The following is a 16,262-nucleotide window of genomic DNA, read 5'->3' as shown; positions in this document are numbered from 1 at the left end:
AGCAGGTCATAAATTCCCCAGCTTTAATCCTTGGGAGGAAGAAAGACTGGATAAGCAGCATAATGCTGCCCATTTCTTACTGCAGCAGTTCGCTGGGTGTGCATTGTGTGTGTTGCATCAAAAAGCAAATTGGAGCTCAAATGCTGGCCAAAAACTTGCTGTGAAGAGCTTATGTTCAGCTGAGAAGACATGGGGGTGGAAAGTGTGTACATGTGTGGGAGCAATTCCACCCATAGACATTTCCTCTGCTATAATAAGGTTTGTATTCTCTCCAAAGCTCTACAAAAGGTTTAATCTACCAGGAACTCCACCAGAATCTATGGGGCGAGGAAGAGACTGGAACGTGGACCTCATTCCCAAATTCCTTATGGCTAATGGTAAGTGATACTGAGCTTCCAAATCTGCTTCCCAGGCTTAAGCCTGGGTTAGTGTTCAGTGCTGCAACCAAAGAAACAACCCTTCAGCCATCTCTCCATGAACTTCTTGAAGCATTCATCATGTGGAAAGCTCACTTGAGCTCATCTGCATGCCTAGAAGCACCAAAGCTTCTGCTCTGGGATTCCTTTTGGCTGTTGACCTTTCCAACTGGGAAGACGGCTCCAGCTTGGAGTGTGCAGCAGTCTGGAAGGTTTGAATGTTTCCCAACATTCCCTCTTAACGTGTTTGTATTTTTAACCAGTTAAAGACATGAATCTCATTATTATTCTGTGGCTTAGGAAGAAACAGTTGATTCCGTGGTGACTGTTCTTCCCTTTGTTCCCATTTTATGGCTTGCAGGGATGATGCTACAAATCCTCATTCTGTGATATGTGTGTTCCAGTGGTGGAACAGGTCTTCTAGACCAAACCCACTTTGGGTTATCAATGCCAGCAAGCTCAGGGCAACTCCCTTTGCCCAATTCCAACCACTTGCTACTAGAATCCCTTGTCCCTCATGGAAAGGGGATAGGTGTATTGTGTAGTGCCAGTCTTGCTGGAAGACTTGGCAGGTTCCAGTCAAGGTTTGGTTACTCTCAGCTTACTTTCAGGTTGCACAGGCATTGTAGTGCATTTAATTCAGATGAGCTCTTAGGCAGAAGCTCTTCCCTGTGAGGGTGCTGAGGCGCTGGCACAGGGTGCCCAGAGAAGCTGTGGCTGCCCCATCCCTGGCAGTGTTCAAGGCCAGGTTGGACACAGGGGCTTGGAGCAACCTGCTCTAGTGGAAGGTGTCCCTGCCCGGGGCAGGGGTTGGAGCTGGAGGAGCTTTAGGGTCTCTTCCAACACAAACCATTCTGTAAGGGACAGCTTCCCTCCGGGGATGTGGGGATGGGTGGGGGGGCCGATGTTGCCACTTGCTGTGTGTAAGCCAGGGGCTAATTGGTGGTAAGTTGGCTGGATGTGTTGTGCTAGATCTGGATGTTGAGGATAAGGAGCTGCTGTGGTCCAGAGACACGACCTTGTTTGATGTGTTGAGTGTGAATGAACTGCAAAGAGCAGCAGTGTACTGCAGCAGATAAATGTGCTGCAGAGGGTGGCTTTTACTCAGCGGACAGATGGAAACCACAGGAGTGACAAGGAAGCTGTTAATTGTCTGTAAGAAAACCTTAAAACTGCCTCAGAATGCACTAGTGAGTACCTACCACAATGTGTATGTTACACAAAGGTGTAAGGGCTGTGTGGGTTGAATCTGGTGCTGCCATTGAAGGGTTTGTTGTGTTGGAAGAACTGTCTGCCTTATGAGAAGCACTGTCCTCTTGGCTTCTGGCTGCAGACCAGCAGGTTGACATGTGCCAAACCTCCTTTCCAGGTCAGTTGGTAAAGATGCTGCTCTACACAGAAGTTACTCGCTACTTGGACTTCAAGGTGATCGAGGGGAGCTTCGTTTACAAGGGAGGCAAGATCTACAAAGTCCCTTCCACTGAGGCAGAAGCCTTGGCATCCAGTGAGTAGCTGCACCTTACTCTGCTTCCTCCTGAAGCTGCTGTCTCTAAACAAAGGCAAGACAGGTCTCTGCCACCCACAGCTCAGCACAGTCTGTGCTCACGTAGGAAAGAGCTTGATGCTCCTCACGTGGTGCTGTGTGTAGACTCCATGTGAGTAACAAGCTGTGCTTAGCTTAGGATTCTCCTGCATCTCATTTGACTTCAACCATCACCTGCAGTGTGAGTTTTAGGCTTCCTGAGCTTTGAGTTACTGTTTTCTTGGAGCTTTCAAATGGAGCTGGTCAGGCTGCCTACTCTATGGCTTATCCAGTGGGAATTTGGCAGTGTTTTACTTCCTCAGGAGATCACATCTGGGGCTTATGCCCCCAGCTCTGCCATAAGTTTCTAATGTTAGATGGAATTGTGTGTGTGAGAAATGTTTGTCAGGGGGCACATTGGGGTGACCAATTCTGATGTGTGGCACTGAGCTCAAATCTGAATTGCTACCTACTTAAATTTTACTCCTCAGATAAAACTACTGATGGTAGTAGTGCAGAGAAGTGCCAAAGAAACAGGCTGAGAACACTGAGGCTCTTCAGCCTGGAGAAGAGAAGCTGCGTGGAGAACTCAGCAGCTTCCAGTGTGTGAAGGGGCTACAGGGATGCTGGGGAAGGACCTTCATCAGGGACTATAATGATAGGACAAGGGGTGATGGGTTCAAAGTGAAACAGGGGAAGTTCAGGTTGGAGATAAGGCAGAAGCTGTTCCCTGTGAGGGTGCTGAGGCGCTGGCACAGGGTGCCCAGAGGAGCTGTGGCTGGCCCATCCCCGGCAGGGGTCAAAGGCAGGTTGGACACAGGGGCTTGGGGCAACCGCACCCTGCTCTAGGGGAAGGTGTCCCTGCCCATGGCAGGGGGTGGAACTGGAGGAGCTTTAAGGTCCCTTCCAACCCAAACCAGGCTGGGGTTCTATGAAGTACATCAGGAGCTAGCAGAGGGCAGTTCATCAGCTTCAGATACAGGATGTATTCAGCAGCATCTGAAAAGTCTCATGATAAAGTGACTCCTGCACATAAGGCTTCCTGGATGTTGCTTTTCTGTAGTTTGGAGCCTTCCTCATGGCAGATATTCCTGTTTGTTGTGAAGTAATAGGTCATTCCTTCAGTTTGCCCACTTTGCTGTCTCCTAAGTGGTCTCAGAGACTTGTACTGGCACAAGTAGTAGGTGCCTTTGGTGCTGTCTTTGCCATCATGTTTCAGCAAATCCAGTCTTACTTCTCCAGCTGGTAGAAAACTAATGGTGCCTTGTCCAGTCTTCTGTTTGAAGTTCTGAGCCTTGCAGCACTTGCTAGTTCCTTGGCCAGGAGAGCTTTTATCACCACACTTTGCTGATGCTAAGTCTGGTAGATACCAAACATGGGTCTCTCTTTATGAAAAGGCCAAGTGGAAACTGCTCTCCAGGCTTTCTGTCAGCTGGAAGTAGTGTAGAAGCCTGTCCTTTAGCCATTCCTTGAGTGGAGTTGGCTGTACCACCTCCTAAGGTCCAGTACTCCAGGACAACTGGTTGTAAGGACTTCGCATGGCAGATGGTGGGGTCTCCTGCTTGAACAGAGCGCCTTGCTTAGCCCTCAAGGCCAAACTCCACGTTCCCAAGCGCTGTTTGAAACACTCAGGACTCCTCACTGCTGCTGATGCCTGTAGTGATGGAAAACTATTAGTAACTATGTGAGTTCTCACAGAATTCCTTGGGTTTAGGCTTAATGGGCTTGTTTGAGAAGCGCCGGTTCAGGAAGTTCCTCGTGTATGTGGCCAACTTCGACGAGAACGATCCCCGAACCTTCGAGGGCGTCGATCCCAAGAAGACCACGATGCGTGATGTGTACAAGAAGTTTGACCTGGGGCAGGATGTCATAGACTTCACAGGCCATGCCCTTGCACTCTACAGGACTGACGAGTAAGTGTGGGCTTCCTTAGGGCCTGGAGGGACAGGACAAGGGGAATGGCTTGAACCTGCCAGAGAGGGGATTGAGATGAGCTCTTGGGCAGAAGCTCTTCCCTGTGAGGGTGCTGAGGCGCTGGCACAGGGTGCCCAGAGAAGCTGTGGCTGCCCCATCCCTGGCAGTGTTCAAGGCCAGGTTGGACACAGGGGCTTGGAGCAACCTGCTCTAGTGGAAGGTGTCCCTGCCCGGGGCAGGGGTTGGAGCCGGAGGAGCTTTAAGCTCCCTTCCAACCCAAATCATTCCATGATTCAGTTGCTCCACCATATCAGCCAGGATGCTGGGCTTTGGGAGCCAGGGGTAGGGTGTCTCCGAAGTGTGTCTGTCCATGGGTGCTGCATTAATCATACTGGCTCCTCTGCTGATGGGATGTTTAAACTTTGTGGGTTCCTGGGGCCAATGAAGCTTCTCCTTCCTGAATGAACCCGCTTGTGACACTGAGTGCTTGTAAAAGGGAACTTCCAGGAAAATACTGGAGCAGCTGGAGGGTGGGGAAGGAAACTTAATGAGAAATGAATGTTTTTCTGCTCTCTGAGCATATTCTGCTGCAAGTCTTAGTTTGTGAAACGTTGTGAATTACATAACTGCTCTCTCCAGCTATCTAGATCAACCATGCCAAGAAACAATCAACAGGATTAAGCTCTACAGTGAGTCCCTGGCTAGATACGGTAAAAGCCCGTACCTTTATCCCCTCTATGGCCTTGGAGAGCTGCCCCAGGGATTTGCCAGGTGAGAACTCGGGTTTGGACTCCACCATTTCCTCAAACTGGCATGTGTGGAGTTGGTACTCAAGCTTCCAAACGTGCTGCCACGTAAAAATACTGTGGTCATCTGTGATTGTCTTAAGAAGTGGTTCCTGCATGTGAGATTGCTTCTTTCTGGGCTTGTTTACTGTGATTCCTGTTAGTGGTGGTAGTTCTGGGGCACCCAACACAAGAGGGATGTGGAGGTGCTGGAGCGAGGCCAGAGGAGGCCCCGGAGCTGCTGCGAGGGCTGGAGCAGCTCTGCTCTGGAGCCAGGCTGAGAGAGCTGGGCTGGGGCAGCTGGAGAAGAGAAGGCTCCTCAAGGGGACACCTTAGAGCAGCTCCAGTGCCTAAAGGGGCTCCAGGAGACCTGGAGAGGGGCTTTGGACAAGGGATGTAGGGACAGGACAAGGGGAATGGCTTGAACCTGCCAGAGGGGAGATTGAGATGAGCTCTTGGGCAGAAGCTGTTCCCTGTGAGGGTGCTGAGGCGCTGGCACAGGGTGCCCAGAGAAGCTGTGGCATTCTTTGATTCTGGGTTTGCCCAGAGCTGCTGTTTGCAGCATCTTGTCTATCCAAGAAGTCGATTTGCTGACGTGGTGCAAGCTGCAGCTCTTACGCTGAAGGACCATCTGGGTTGCACCACAGAGCATCCTTCTAGCTGGATATAATTGCAGCTGATGCCCTGCAGAAAGAGCAGCACACGACATCTGCTGTGTAGATGTTTAAGCATCATATTTTGAAGAGGTTTTAAGTCTAATGTGAGGTTTATCCAAATGGAAGAGAAACAAGGGGCTGAAGGGCTGTTACAACCCAATCACACCCCTGTGGGACATGCTGACGTGGTTTTCCTCCTGCAGGCTAAGCGCTATTTATGGAGGCACCTACATGCTGAACAAGCCCATCGAAGAGATTGTGATAGAGAATGGCAAAGTGGTCGGGGTGAAGTCTGAAGGGGAGGTATGGAACCTTCAGTTCTTTCCTTACTTCCCTATCTTCCCTCTCAGAATTGAGGCTGTCCATCAATGCAGTAGAAAACCCATTCTCAGAGCTCCAGGACCAGCTTGGCAGGTGCTGGTTTTCCCTGTGCCAACTCCCTTTAGAAATGTTGGTATTTGCATGGTGAAGACAGTACAGTAGTCCTGCTCCAGGAGCTGGAATGAAGTCTCCATGGCCTGGCAAAGGTTGTCTTCTGAATAAATCAGGCTGGAAAGGAGCTGTTGCTTGTGTCTGACGTGGGTTTGGAATCAGCTCTGCCCTTGACATTAAGTCTTAGCTGGCACACAGCCTCTCTGCAGCTTCTCCTCGACCTGGCAATATAAAACTAGTGCTTGGGAGCTATAAATGTGCTCCCAGTTAGAGTGGGGCACTTGGCAGGACAGTTTAGCACTTGCTGGTAGGGTAACATGTCCCCTCTGGGTAGGGGATGATGTGTTGTGGCTAATAAGTGGTGATAATCCACAGTATAGATTGATGTGCCCAAGTGCAGGTGACCTGGAGGCTTCAAATAGGTCAAATATGAAAGCTATTACTGTAAAAGTGAGTTCTAATGTGAACTGGTCAATTCTTACCTGTTGGCCTCAGCCCTGACCACAGCAGGTTATGGTTCTAGACTGGATGAACTGAACTACTTCAGTGGCCCAGAGAAGCTGTGGCTGCCCCATTCCTGGCAGTGTTCAAGGCCAGGTTGGACACAGGGGCTTGGAGCAACCTGCTCTAGTGGAAGGTGTCCCTGCCCGGGGCAGGGGTTGGAGTTGGAGGAGCTTTAAGGTCCCTTCCAACCCAAACCACTCTCTGACTCTGTAGCAGTTAGAACTTAACGGTGCACTGCCTGATGAAGGGAAGACGAGATTGATCACATTAAGATTAATGAGCTAAGATTTGGATTGTCTGAGTTGAAGCATGCTGCTGGCAGTGAAATAAGGACCTGATACAGGAACAGCCACCTCAAAGCCCTCTTGGTATTCCCCAAACCCAGCAGTTCCTCACCTCTGCGTGCACTGCTCGATGCAGTGGTGGCTCAAGGCCCGTGTGTCCCTGCAGGTTGCTCGCTGCAAACAGCTCATCTGTGACCCCAGCTACGTCTCGGACCGCGTCACGAAGGTGGGCCAAGTGATCCGGGTAATCTGCATCCTGAGCCACCCCATCAAGAACACGAACGATGCCAACTCCTGCCAGATCATCATTCCACAGAACCAGGTCAACCGGAAATCAGGTGAGTGGGGAGCGGGGAACATCGGGGCATGTGCAGCTTTGGTCCTGCTTGGGTTGAGCCAGAGCAGTGGTTATGTATCCTCACACCAAACGTGTTCCGATGGCATGGGGAGGTGTGAGTCCAACGGGAAAACACATTTACTGCTGCTCCCATGGGAGCAGTAAATGCTGTAGGTCCCAGTGAGGCTGTGCTATGGTTTAGTTTAGGTGGGAGAAGCTGGGGAGCATTTACCACTTCTTCGGGCACTGGCACAGGGTGCCCAGAGAAGCTGTGGCTGCCCCATCCCTGGCAGTGTTCAAGGCCAGGTTGGACACAGGGGCTTGGAGCAACCTGCTCTAGTGGAAGGTGTCCCTGCCCGGGGCAGGGGTTGGAGCTGGAGGAGCTTTAAGGTCCCTTCCAACACAAACCAGGCTGGGATTCTGCTTTTGGAAAGCTGTATGGGGAACCCATGGAAGGAAGTGCCCCAACCCCAGGGGAAGTGCGTGAGGGGCACGAGGGTGCCCTGGGAAGAGGGGGATGAGGAGGAGAAATGCTTCTTGCCCTTGGGCAGTGGGTGTCTGGCTGCTGGGGGAGACCCTGGTGGCTTTCAGGAGCTGGGAAACTGAGTTTTGGAGATCTGAGGGCTGCTTGTGTCCAGGCCAGAGCACATAGGACTGCAGGGCAAGGATGGAGGTCTTAAATGAGACATGGAGGTACTAAGTGTCGGGGGAGCAGGAAGATAAGTGTGAGTACAAGCTGGAGGAGGCTTTTGGGGATGTGGCAGCAGGGTTGGAACCCTAACCTGAGCTGTTGGCTTCCCTGACACATGCCAACCTGTCCTTGTGGTGGGTTCCCCAGATATCTACGTCTGCATGATCTCCTCTGCACACAACGTGGCGGCGCAGGGGAAGTACATCGCCATCGCCAGCACCACTGTGGAAACCGCGGACCCAGAGAAGGAAATCAAGCCGGCCTTGGACCTCTTGGAGCCCATTGAGCAGAAGTAAGGCCCTGAGCAGCCCCTGCTCTCCCTTCTCACCCTCTGCTGCCATGAGGCATGGAGGTGGAGGGGACTGGAAGGCCATTTGCCTGTGAGAAGGTGTTGAAACTCTGAATTCCCTCTGCACCTTCACCACTTACACACTGGGCAGAGCAACGCCCTTGAATTCATCCAGCCTTGCACCCACAGTGATGCTCAGTGATGCTCTAGAACCATTCTGAATCTCTTTCTCCTCCTTCCAGGTTTGTCAGCATCAGTGACCTGTTTGCACCGACCGACTTGGGAACCGAAAGCCAGGTGAGTAAGGTGCTGGTTGGAGAGAGCCTGCTCTAGTGTGAGGTGTCCCTGCCCATGGCAGGGGGTTGGAACTGGGTGATCTTAAGGTCCTTTCCACCCCAAACCATTCTACAAGCTCGTGTTTGAGGTGGGGAGGTTGGAGATACACACTTAAAGTGCTGCTTCTCTTGCCAGATCTTCATCTCTCGCACCTACGACGCCACCACTCACTTCGAGACGACGTGCGACGACATCAAAGATATTTATAAGAGGATGATGGGATCAGAGTTTGATTTTGAAGAGATGAAACGTAAGAAGAACGATATCTACGGGGAGGAGGAGCAGCAGTAATGAGGATCCCTGCAGGAGGAGAAGTTCAGACCGGCTCATCTGAATATATAAGGAACTTAATGAACACTGTACGAAACTCAATATTGTAAGGCCTGCTTTTGTAATCCCATCTCTGAGAGATTGAAGAGTACTGCACTGGTAATGTTCCCCTTTTTTGGATATCATGTGTTAATTATTTCATTCTAGTAGGGCTGCTGTCCAGAATCTGGCAAATTACTGACTGATTTAATGACTAACCTGGGTAAGCAAAGGCAAACTGAACCTTGGGTTTGGTGGGTTTCTCTTTGCAGATGTAGATGTTGGTGCAGATTGGAGATAACTCATTGACAGCTGTGTCTTACCATGTCTTTTTAATCATTCGTAGCCATCCTTCACAATTATGTGCTTCTGGTGAGCTAGTAGATGTGACAGTTGTCACTCAAACCTGATTATCAAGGAAAATAGAAACTGAGCACTCCATCATTGTGGACAGCATCCCTAAAAAAGTCTTTCTCCCATCGATCTAACTCTGTGGCAAGTTGTATTATGGACAAAGCCCACATCTATTGTAGCAGCAAATGTTGGCTTAGTTCTGGGCACAGAACTTAACCCTCCACTTCAAGCTTCTAAAACTGTTTACATCGGTTGGGACACAGCTGTGCCTAAGGCTCCTTTGTGTTTTAATCTTAATAAAATTGAGAGAACAAATGACAGAGCAGGCAAGATGTGGGAGTATTTTCTGTAGCCTGGGGGCTTCTGGGCTGGACCAAACGGCGCTGCGGTATCGGTATGACAGAGCCTCTGCTCCTCGGGGCTCCTGAAGGCTCCAAATGATTTCTGTACTGCCAAGTAAAGCCAAATTCTGGAAACCAGTCCTGGCCTCTGGTCTGATTCACTTGTACGAGCAGCAGCTCCTTTCGGAGATCCCTTTGGATCTCTCCACCTGCCAGGGTTGAAATGGGAGCAATGTGTGGAGTGGTTCCTACTGGAAACCAGGCCCAGGCTTCCTCAGTTGGGCTGCTTCAGAGGCTGCTTCTGCAGCACGAGGCCCGTTGCTGAGTCTCAAGCTGAGTTGATGCAACTCTGCCTCCTCCCTACAGCCCCCTCCAGTGCCAGCATCCAGAAATGGCACTTGCTTGAAGCAGTAATAGACAATTCTTGCTCTTACGGATCTTCTACAGGGCATCGAGATCTCTCTGACCCCTCTTAGGGTGAGCCTTAGTGAGCCCCTTGCTGGGATCTTGACCCAATTCTGCTGGTGGGCAGCAGGGGTACAAGGAGGAGCCAGGCTCCTTCATCCTCAGCCAGGCCAAGTGCCAGGAATAAAAAGATACCTTGGAAGGGCCTTCTCCTGCTCTTCATGGCCATGCTTGGCCAGGTAGGGTCACTGGTGATGGGTTCATCCTTCCCTGCAGCTGTAGCTACACTGTTCTTGGAACTGACGAAGAGGAACTGGGTCTCCACCACATCTCCTTCACAGAGCAGTGCTAAACCTGACTGTGGCTGCCCCTTCCCTCCCACCAAGGGGTTCAGGGGCTTTCAGCACTTCCCTTTCCTGGTACCAGTTCCAGGAACCACCTTTCCCTGCCAGAGTGACATGTGTTGTGGTGGCTGGGGAAGTTCTTCCTCACCTTGTGCTTCCTCTTCAGTGCTTGATGGCAACACACTGAGTCTTTCCAAAGCAAAACATGGACAATGAGCTCCTTCCTCTAAACACTTCCATAACCTCTCTTTGTTGTATCCCAGTTATTCCTCTGCCTCTTGGTCCACACCTCCTCCTGGGAAGGACAGTGCTGATCCTGCAGCCCCAAATCTCCATGAACCCACCACTCCTTGGCTCCAGCAGTCTTCCTCCTTCTTTCCTTCCTGCGTTGGCTTCCCTGTGAGTGTTCCCACTGTGATCCAGGTCCTCCTCCCTGCAGCTGGGAGAGGCTGGGAGCTAAGGAGCCCCTCTCCAGGGAACAGTGGTGGCTGAAACGTCAGGTTTGGGGTTTATTACTCAACCTTTATGCATAAACTCATCCTGTACATAATGTTCTTGCATTCATTTATTAGAAACAAAAGAGGACACCCCTGTCCTCCACATCCCCCCCCACCCCCCAGGGTTGTGAATCTTACAAAGGTCTTTAATGTGACATCTTCTTCCTGGGGTGGGTCTGAGCTACCATAAATAAGAGGTTTGTTCCCACATCCTGGTGTCTGGCTATTTACAAGACTTCCACATACTGGAAATGGTACCAAGAGACAACAGGGACTTGAACTGGAGTGTGGAGCAGATACCTGCACACCCACCTGAAACCCACCCCAGTTCCTAACGTGGTTTACAGCATCTACAGCAACAACCGTGTGGAAATGCATTTATTATTGAGGACTTGAATTCTGACCTTCAAGTAAACAGCTTTTTGTTTCTTTTACTCCTTTTCCTATTTCTGCCCGTCAGCTGCACGAAACACTTGAGAACACTCCAATAACTTAACCCTGGATAACAGTAAAGTAACCTCTGGCCTACAGGCAACGTCATGAACACGGAGTAAACCCCTGGGAGGATTTGCATGAGCCACCTTTAAATAATTCCTATATACAGAACTGGAGCCAAACCTTCCTGCCACCTCCCTGGGCACAGCTCCTGGGGGCAGCACCCGAAACCTGCTGCGATGGTGGTGTCCCGCAGAGGACCAGGGTGCTCAAACGGGCACCGTACCGTGGCTTCACTTCATCACCTGCAACAGGAAACATGGGACAGGTTATTCCTCTGCTCCTCTCCTTGCTCCAGGTAGTGGCAACCTCTTGCAGGGCTTCCAGGGAGCTGTTCCCAGCCCTCTGGGGGAGTTCTGGGCCCCTCACTGCAAGAGAGACCTTGAGGTGCTGGAGCGGGGCCAGAGAAGGGCACCGGAGCTGGAGCAGGGCCTGGAGCACAAGTGTGATGGGGAAGGGCTGAGGGACCTGGGGGTTTAGTGTGGAGAAGAGAAGGCTCAGGGGGGACCTGATCGCTCTCTGCAACTGCCTGACAGGAGGATGGAGCCAGGAGGGGGCTGGTCTCTGCTCCCAAGGAACAAGGGATGGCACAAGAGGAACCGGCCTCAAGCTGCCCCAGGGCAGGTTTAGCTGGAGCTGAGGAACAATTCCTTGCCCAGAGGGTGCTCAGGCATTGGAACAGGCTGCCCAGGGCAGGGCTGGAGTCACCGTCCCTGCAAGTGTTCCCAGCCCGTGGAGCCGAGGCCTCAGTGCCAGGGGTCAGTGGTGGCCTTGGCAGGGCTGGGAATGGTTGGGCTGGATGAGCTTAAAGGTCTTTTCCAACCTGGCTGATTCTGTGATTCTAAGGGGTTGATCCCAAGCCCTCTCCTTACCAGTAGCTTCTTCTAAACGGAGCAGCCGCTTTCTGCACCTTCCCAAGGAAAGTGTTGACATCAGCCACGAGGATTCCTTTGCTTTCAAGGACCTCCCTGCTGACATCGGGTGTTTCTGCAAAGGAAGGAGCGATGCTGTGATTCAAACAAGCAACTGAGGTTGTTCTATAACAACCTGTGCTCCCTGTGAGGGTGCTGAGGCGCTGGCACAGGGTGCCCAGAGAAGCTGTGGCTGCCCCATCCCTGGCAGTGTTCAAGGCCAGGTTGGACACAGGGGCTTGGAGCAACCAGCTCTAGTTGAAGGTGTCCCTGCCCGGGGCAGGGGTTGGAGCTGGAGGAGCTTTAAGGTCCTTTCCAGCCCAAACCAGGCTGGGGTTCTATGAATTTAGCAGACTTCCAAACCAGATCTGTTCCTTTTGCCTTTTAATGTACTCACTTGCACTAACCCAGCTCACACCTCACATAAGTGACTCCAGCTGAAATGGGAGGCAAATGGGTGGATTTTATCCCTAACTCCATCCCTTTCCCAACCAATTTAACCCGGTGCTCCTGGTGTTGAGGGCACCAGCCCCCAGCGCTCTCCTTACCTGTGAGGTACACAGCGAACCTGGCGCTGATGTGTTGAACCTGCAGGTTCAACAAGCACTTGATGTGCTCAGAGCTGGGGGATGACACCGAGTCACACGTGTGGTAGTGCAGCACCTCCATGAGATCTGCTCCTTGGCACGCTCTGAGGATCAAATGCTTCTTGTGGGCATTGGGGTCCACTCTGCTGGGAGAAGGGACAATGAGCCGGAATGATGGGACCTTCCCTCCCTTCCTACCACGTGTGGTCCTTCAGCATCATGGGTGCTTTTAGACTTGAGTCTCTGCGCTAATGGAGATGCCAGGAGCAGTGTCACCATGTGGACCACACGTCTGGCTGGGAAACAAGATGATGCCACCCCCAAGATGATGCTGGGGAGGGACTCTTCATCAGGGACTGTAGCAATAGGACATGGGGTGATGGGTTCAGACCGAAACAGGGGGAGTTCAGGTTGGATATAAGGGAGGAGCGAACTGGGGTTAAACCAAACAGGATGGGGTTAAACCACGACACGGGGCTCATGACCCCACCACAATGGAGTCAAGTGCTGCTGCCTGAGGGCCAGTGGTGCAGGGCAAGGAGAACACTGCTCGAGGGCTGAAACCCACATTGCCCTGTGCTGCCACCATAAAGGCTGAGTGTGGAGAGGACCCGAGAGTTCTCCGTGTTTGTTGTAGCATCTTCTGCTCACAGAACAGCGCAGTTTCCTCTTTGGTTGCAGGTTGTTCCTAGAAAACCATCCCCTCTGCCTAACAAAGGGACCTGCCTGATAAAAACCTCCCTGAGTTCAAACCTGATAAAAGCAGGACATTCCAATGGATATTATTTGTTGTCTTACTTCTCCTTTTCAAATGGCATCATTTAAATACACACTGTTGTAAGTAACCTAAAATAAGGTGTAAATAGCAACAGAAGTTCTACTTTTCTCAGCAGGGTTTGATTTTACTCACTTCCCACCACACCCTGGTTCTTCTCATCACAATCAGAGCTCCTCATCATTCTCCCAAATCCCACATGTAATGGGATAGAAGGGACAGCAAAGAGACACTGGGGCAGAGAGAGGTCCCCTGAGCTCCGGTGTGGGTGTGCAGGAGCTGGGATGAGCTGGAGGGATGGGAGCTGTTTGCAGAGGTGGCGTTTGGAGTGTGCAGCTCCTCATATGAAATCTGTGCCTCTCCTCAAGCCCTTTGCAGACCATAATGCTCACAGAGGGTGTCTCTGCCAAAGAGAGAGGGAACTGCCTTATGGAGGCCCAGCAGGGTGCAAGAAGCTGCTGCCAGAGCTTTGCCTCATCCCGGATCATGTGCAAGACACGATGCTTCAGGCCATCTGATCCCCGCCAGGCCCCATGTCCTGCTGCTCCATCTCATCCAGGTATAAAACAACCCGTCACAGTCCCCAGCACTGAGATGCTGACCTCCAGCAATTCCAGACTTGAGGCACGTGTCTCCCACTGATCAGAAAAGTTCTTCTTCAAATACATCTTCTAAGAGGTCAAAACCCACCCAGAGGCACCAAACTCACCCTGTGCCCCTGCTCTGAGGTACTGAAGGGGGCAGCACAGTGGGCGCATCCTGGCTGTGGTGACAAGGACAGGAGGGATGAGGGATGAGCCATTACCTGATGTCTTCTCTGAGCTTCTTGCTCTCCTTGTAATGAAGGAGCCACTTCCACCTCCCACTTCTGTTCAGCATCTCCAGCACGTCCACCACCTCCTTCAGTTGGCCTGGAGGAGACAGCAGGAGCTGGAGGGTAACTGAGGGGGCAAAGGGGTCTCTGGCCCAACCCTGCTCAAAGCTGGGCCACATGAGGTTGTTCTAGGTGAGGTCTGAAGGTCTCCAAGGATGGAGACTCACAACCTGGCTTGTGACACTGGGATCCTGTCCTGGTGTTTGAACACGCTCACTGTGAATTTCTCCCCCCTTAGTATCTAAAGGGATCAGTGCAACTTGTCCCTGTCACCTCTTGTCCCATCCTTCTTCATCTCCAGGAGGAATGTGGCTCTGCTGTCTCTACCACTTCCCATTAGGGAGCTGAAGACAGCAACAAGGTCTCCCCATTGTCCTCCGTTCTCCAGGCTGTCCTTCTACAACCTGCTCCAGCCTCTGATCATCTTGGTGGTACCCAATGTACTTCAGATGTTTTGGGGAGCCCTGGCCTGGACCCACTGTCCACATGGGGTCTACAAATGTCAAACAGAGGGAATGAATTGCCTCCACTTAAAGCAGGAGCAGAGGACACCCGTGGGGAGTGTTTGGAGGTATCAGCACACAAGTCCAGGAGCTGACACTGTGTTTGCATCCAAGTGAGAGGCTGAATGAAGACTCACCCAGTGTCACCGTTTCCAACAAGCCCTCATCTGACACCACGAAACCACCAGAATGGAGCAGCTCCTGGTACGTGTGACCTGGTACATCTTCAGGGCTGTCCACCCCAGCAAACACCACGTTGGGACAGTGCTTCAGCTGCAGCAAGCACGGGACCTGCTCGAGGAAGAGATGCTTTTGAGCATGAAGCTGCGTTTCAATTGCACTTGCACTTCTCTAAGTCACACTCACTCCAGGGAGCCCATCCTGTCCTGTGGCTGCATCACCCCAACACTCCTGTCTCCATACTCCAATCCCAGAGCCGTGGATGGTGATGGATGAGGGTGCTGAGGCGCTGGCACAGGGTGCCCAGAGAAGCTGTGGCTGCCCCATCCCTGGCAGTGTTCAAGGCCAGGTTGGACACAGGGGCTTGGAGCAACCTGCTCTAGTGGAAGGTGTCCCTGCTCGTGGCAGGGGTTGGAGCTGGAGGGGATTTAAGGTCCCTTCCAACACAAATCACTCTGGGGTTCCGGGATTCCATGGAGAGAACAGAGTATCTGCAGAGTCTGATGTTTAAATCTGCAGCTCTAAAGAGCATGAAATCAAACTAAACCCCTTTCAAACAGATCCTGACAGTAAAACCCAGTGTGGGTACGATAAGAACAGGTGAGACTGAGGCCTTACGCTGTGGATGTGTGAGGAGATGTCCTTGTTCCTGATGACCACGAGCAGCCTGTCAGTGTCCAGGCACTTCGCTTGGCAGAAGCTCAGGGGCTCGGTCTCCACGTGTCCTCCTTTCCTCAGCAAGGTCTGGAACAGGAACCAGGTTTGTGTGGAGAACACCTTCACAACAGCACTGGTGTGCTGCCAGCACACACGTGCCTGGGGACACGAGCAGCACAGGGACCCCAACCAGGCACCCTGCGGTGTCCATCGGTCACACGCACTGGGTGCTCCAGGCCAGGGCTCCAGCCAGAGGTGGAGGAAGCAGCGCCAGCGCGGCCCCCAGCGAAGGGGTGGAGGAAGCAGCCACTGACCTTTGTCAGCTAAAACTTGCTAAAGAAACACCTCGAGCATCTCACTGTGCCCTCACCAGGCCTCTGTGCTGATTCAGAGCAGCAAATCCTCCCATGCAATCACCATCCTCAACCCTTTAATGTGAGCTTGAGCAAAAGCCACATCACGGGGGTTGAGTTTGGGCTGTTCCTGCATTAACTCACATCTGTTTGGGCCAGGGGATGTTCAAGTGACAGGACAAGGAGCAATGGCCTCAAGCTGCCCCAGGGCAGGTTTAGCTGGAGCTGAGGAACAATTCCTTGCCCAGAGGGTGCTCAGGCATTGGAACAGGCTGCCCAGGGCAGGGCTGGAGTCACCGTCCCTGCAAGCGTTCACAGCCCGTGGAGCCGAGGCCTCAGTGCCAGGGGGTTAGTGGTGGCCTTGGCAGGGCTGGGAATGGTTGGGCTGGATGAGCTTGAAGGGCTTTTTCAACCTGAGTAAATCAATCTTCCAATTTCTAAAAGGGCTCCAGGAAACCTGGGGAAGGGCTTTGGACAAGGGATGTAGGGACAGGACAAGGGGAATGGCTTG

General features: G+C 52.1%; 2 protein-coding genes across 2 annotated transcripts in view; one reads left to right on the top strand and one right to left on the bottom strand.

The window, feature by feature from the left end:
• GDI2 (GDP dissociation inhibitor 2) overlaps positions 1 to 9,305 on the top strand; it is a 10,032-nt gene extending 727 nt beyond the window's left edge. The window contains exons 2-10 of the mRNA XM_010020294.1: positions 278 to 377; positions 1,786 to 1,920; positions 3,653 to 3,851; positions 4,492 to 4,623; positions 5,497 to 5,596; positions 6,680 to 6,851; positions 7,689 to 7,833; positions 8,073 to 8,127; positions 8,302 to 9,305. Coding sequence (XP_010018596.1) covers positions 278 to 377; positions 1,786 to 1,920; positions 3,653 to 3,851; positions 4,492 to 4,623; positions 5,497 to 5,596; positions 6,680 to 6,851; positions 7,689 to 7,833; positions 8,073 to 8,127; positions 8,302 to 8,457 — 1,194 coding nt within the window. The 3' untranslated portion in view covers positions 8,458 to 9,305. The remainder of the gene's footprint in view (positions 1 to 277; positions 378 to 1,785; positions 1,921 to 3,652; positions 3,852 to 4,491; positions 4,624 to 5,496; positions 5,597 to 6,679; positions 6,852 to 7,688; positions 7,834 to 8,072; positions 8,128 to 8,301) is intronic.
• Positions 9,306 to 11,779: 2,474 nt separating this feature from the next.
• The window catches only part of FAM208B (family with sequence similarity 208, member B), a gene marked incomplete at its 5' end in the record, with an annotated part of 24,617 nt that continues 20,134 nt past the window's right edge, over positions 11,780 to 16,262 (bottom strand). The window contains 5 exons of the mRNA XM_010020295.1: positions 11,780 to 11,898; positions 12,371 to 12,552; positions 13,990 to 14,095; positions 14,699 to 14,852; positions 15,360 to 15,485. Of these exons, the coding sequence (XP_010018597.1) occupies positions 11,780 to 11,898; positions 12,371 to 12,552; positions 13,990 to 14,095; positions 14,699 to 14,852; positions 15,360 to 15,485 (687 nt within the window). The remainder of the gene's footprint in view (positions 11,899 to 12,370; positions 12,553 to 13,989; positions 14,096 to 14,698; positions 14,853 to 15,359; positions 15,486 to 16,262) is intronic.

Source organism: Nestor notabilis, unplaced genomic scaffold, assembly GCF_000696875.1.
Source record: "Nestor notabilis isolate BGI_N333 unplaced genomic scaffold, ASM69687v1 scaffold24498, whole genome shotgun sequence".
In the NCBI taxonomy this organism is placed as follows: Eukaryota; Metazoa; Chordata; class Aves; order Psittaciformes; family Psittacidae; genus Nestor; species Nestor notabilis.
Note: the sequence above shows the minus strand (reverse complement) of the source record. Positions and strands in the feature narration are given on the sequence as shown.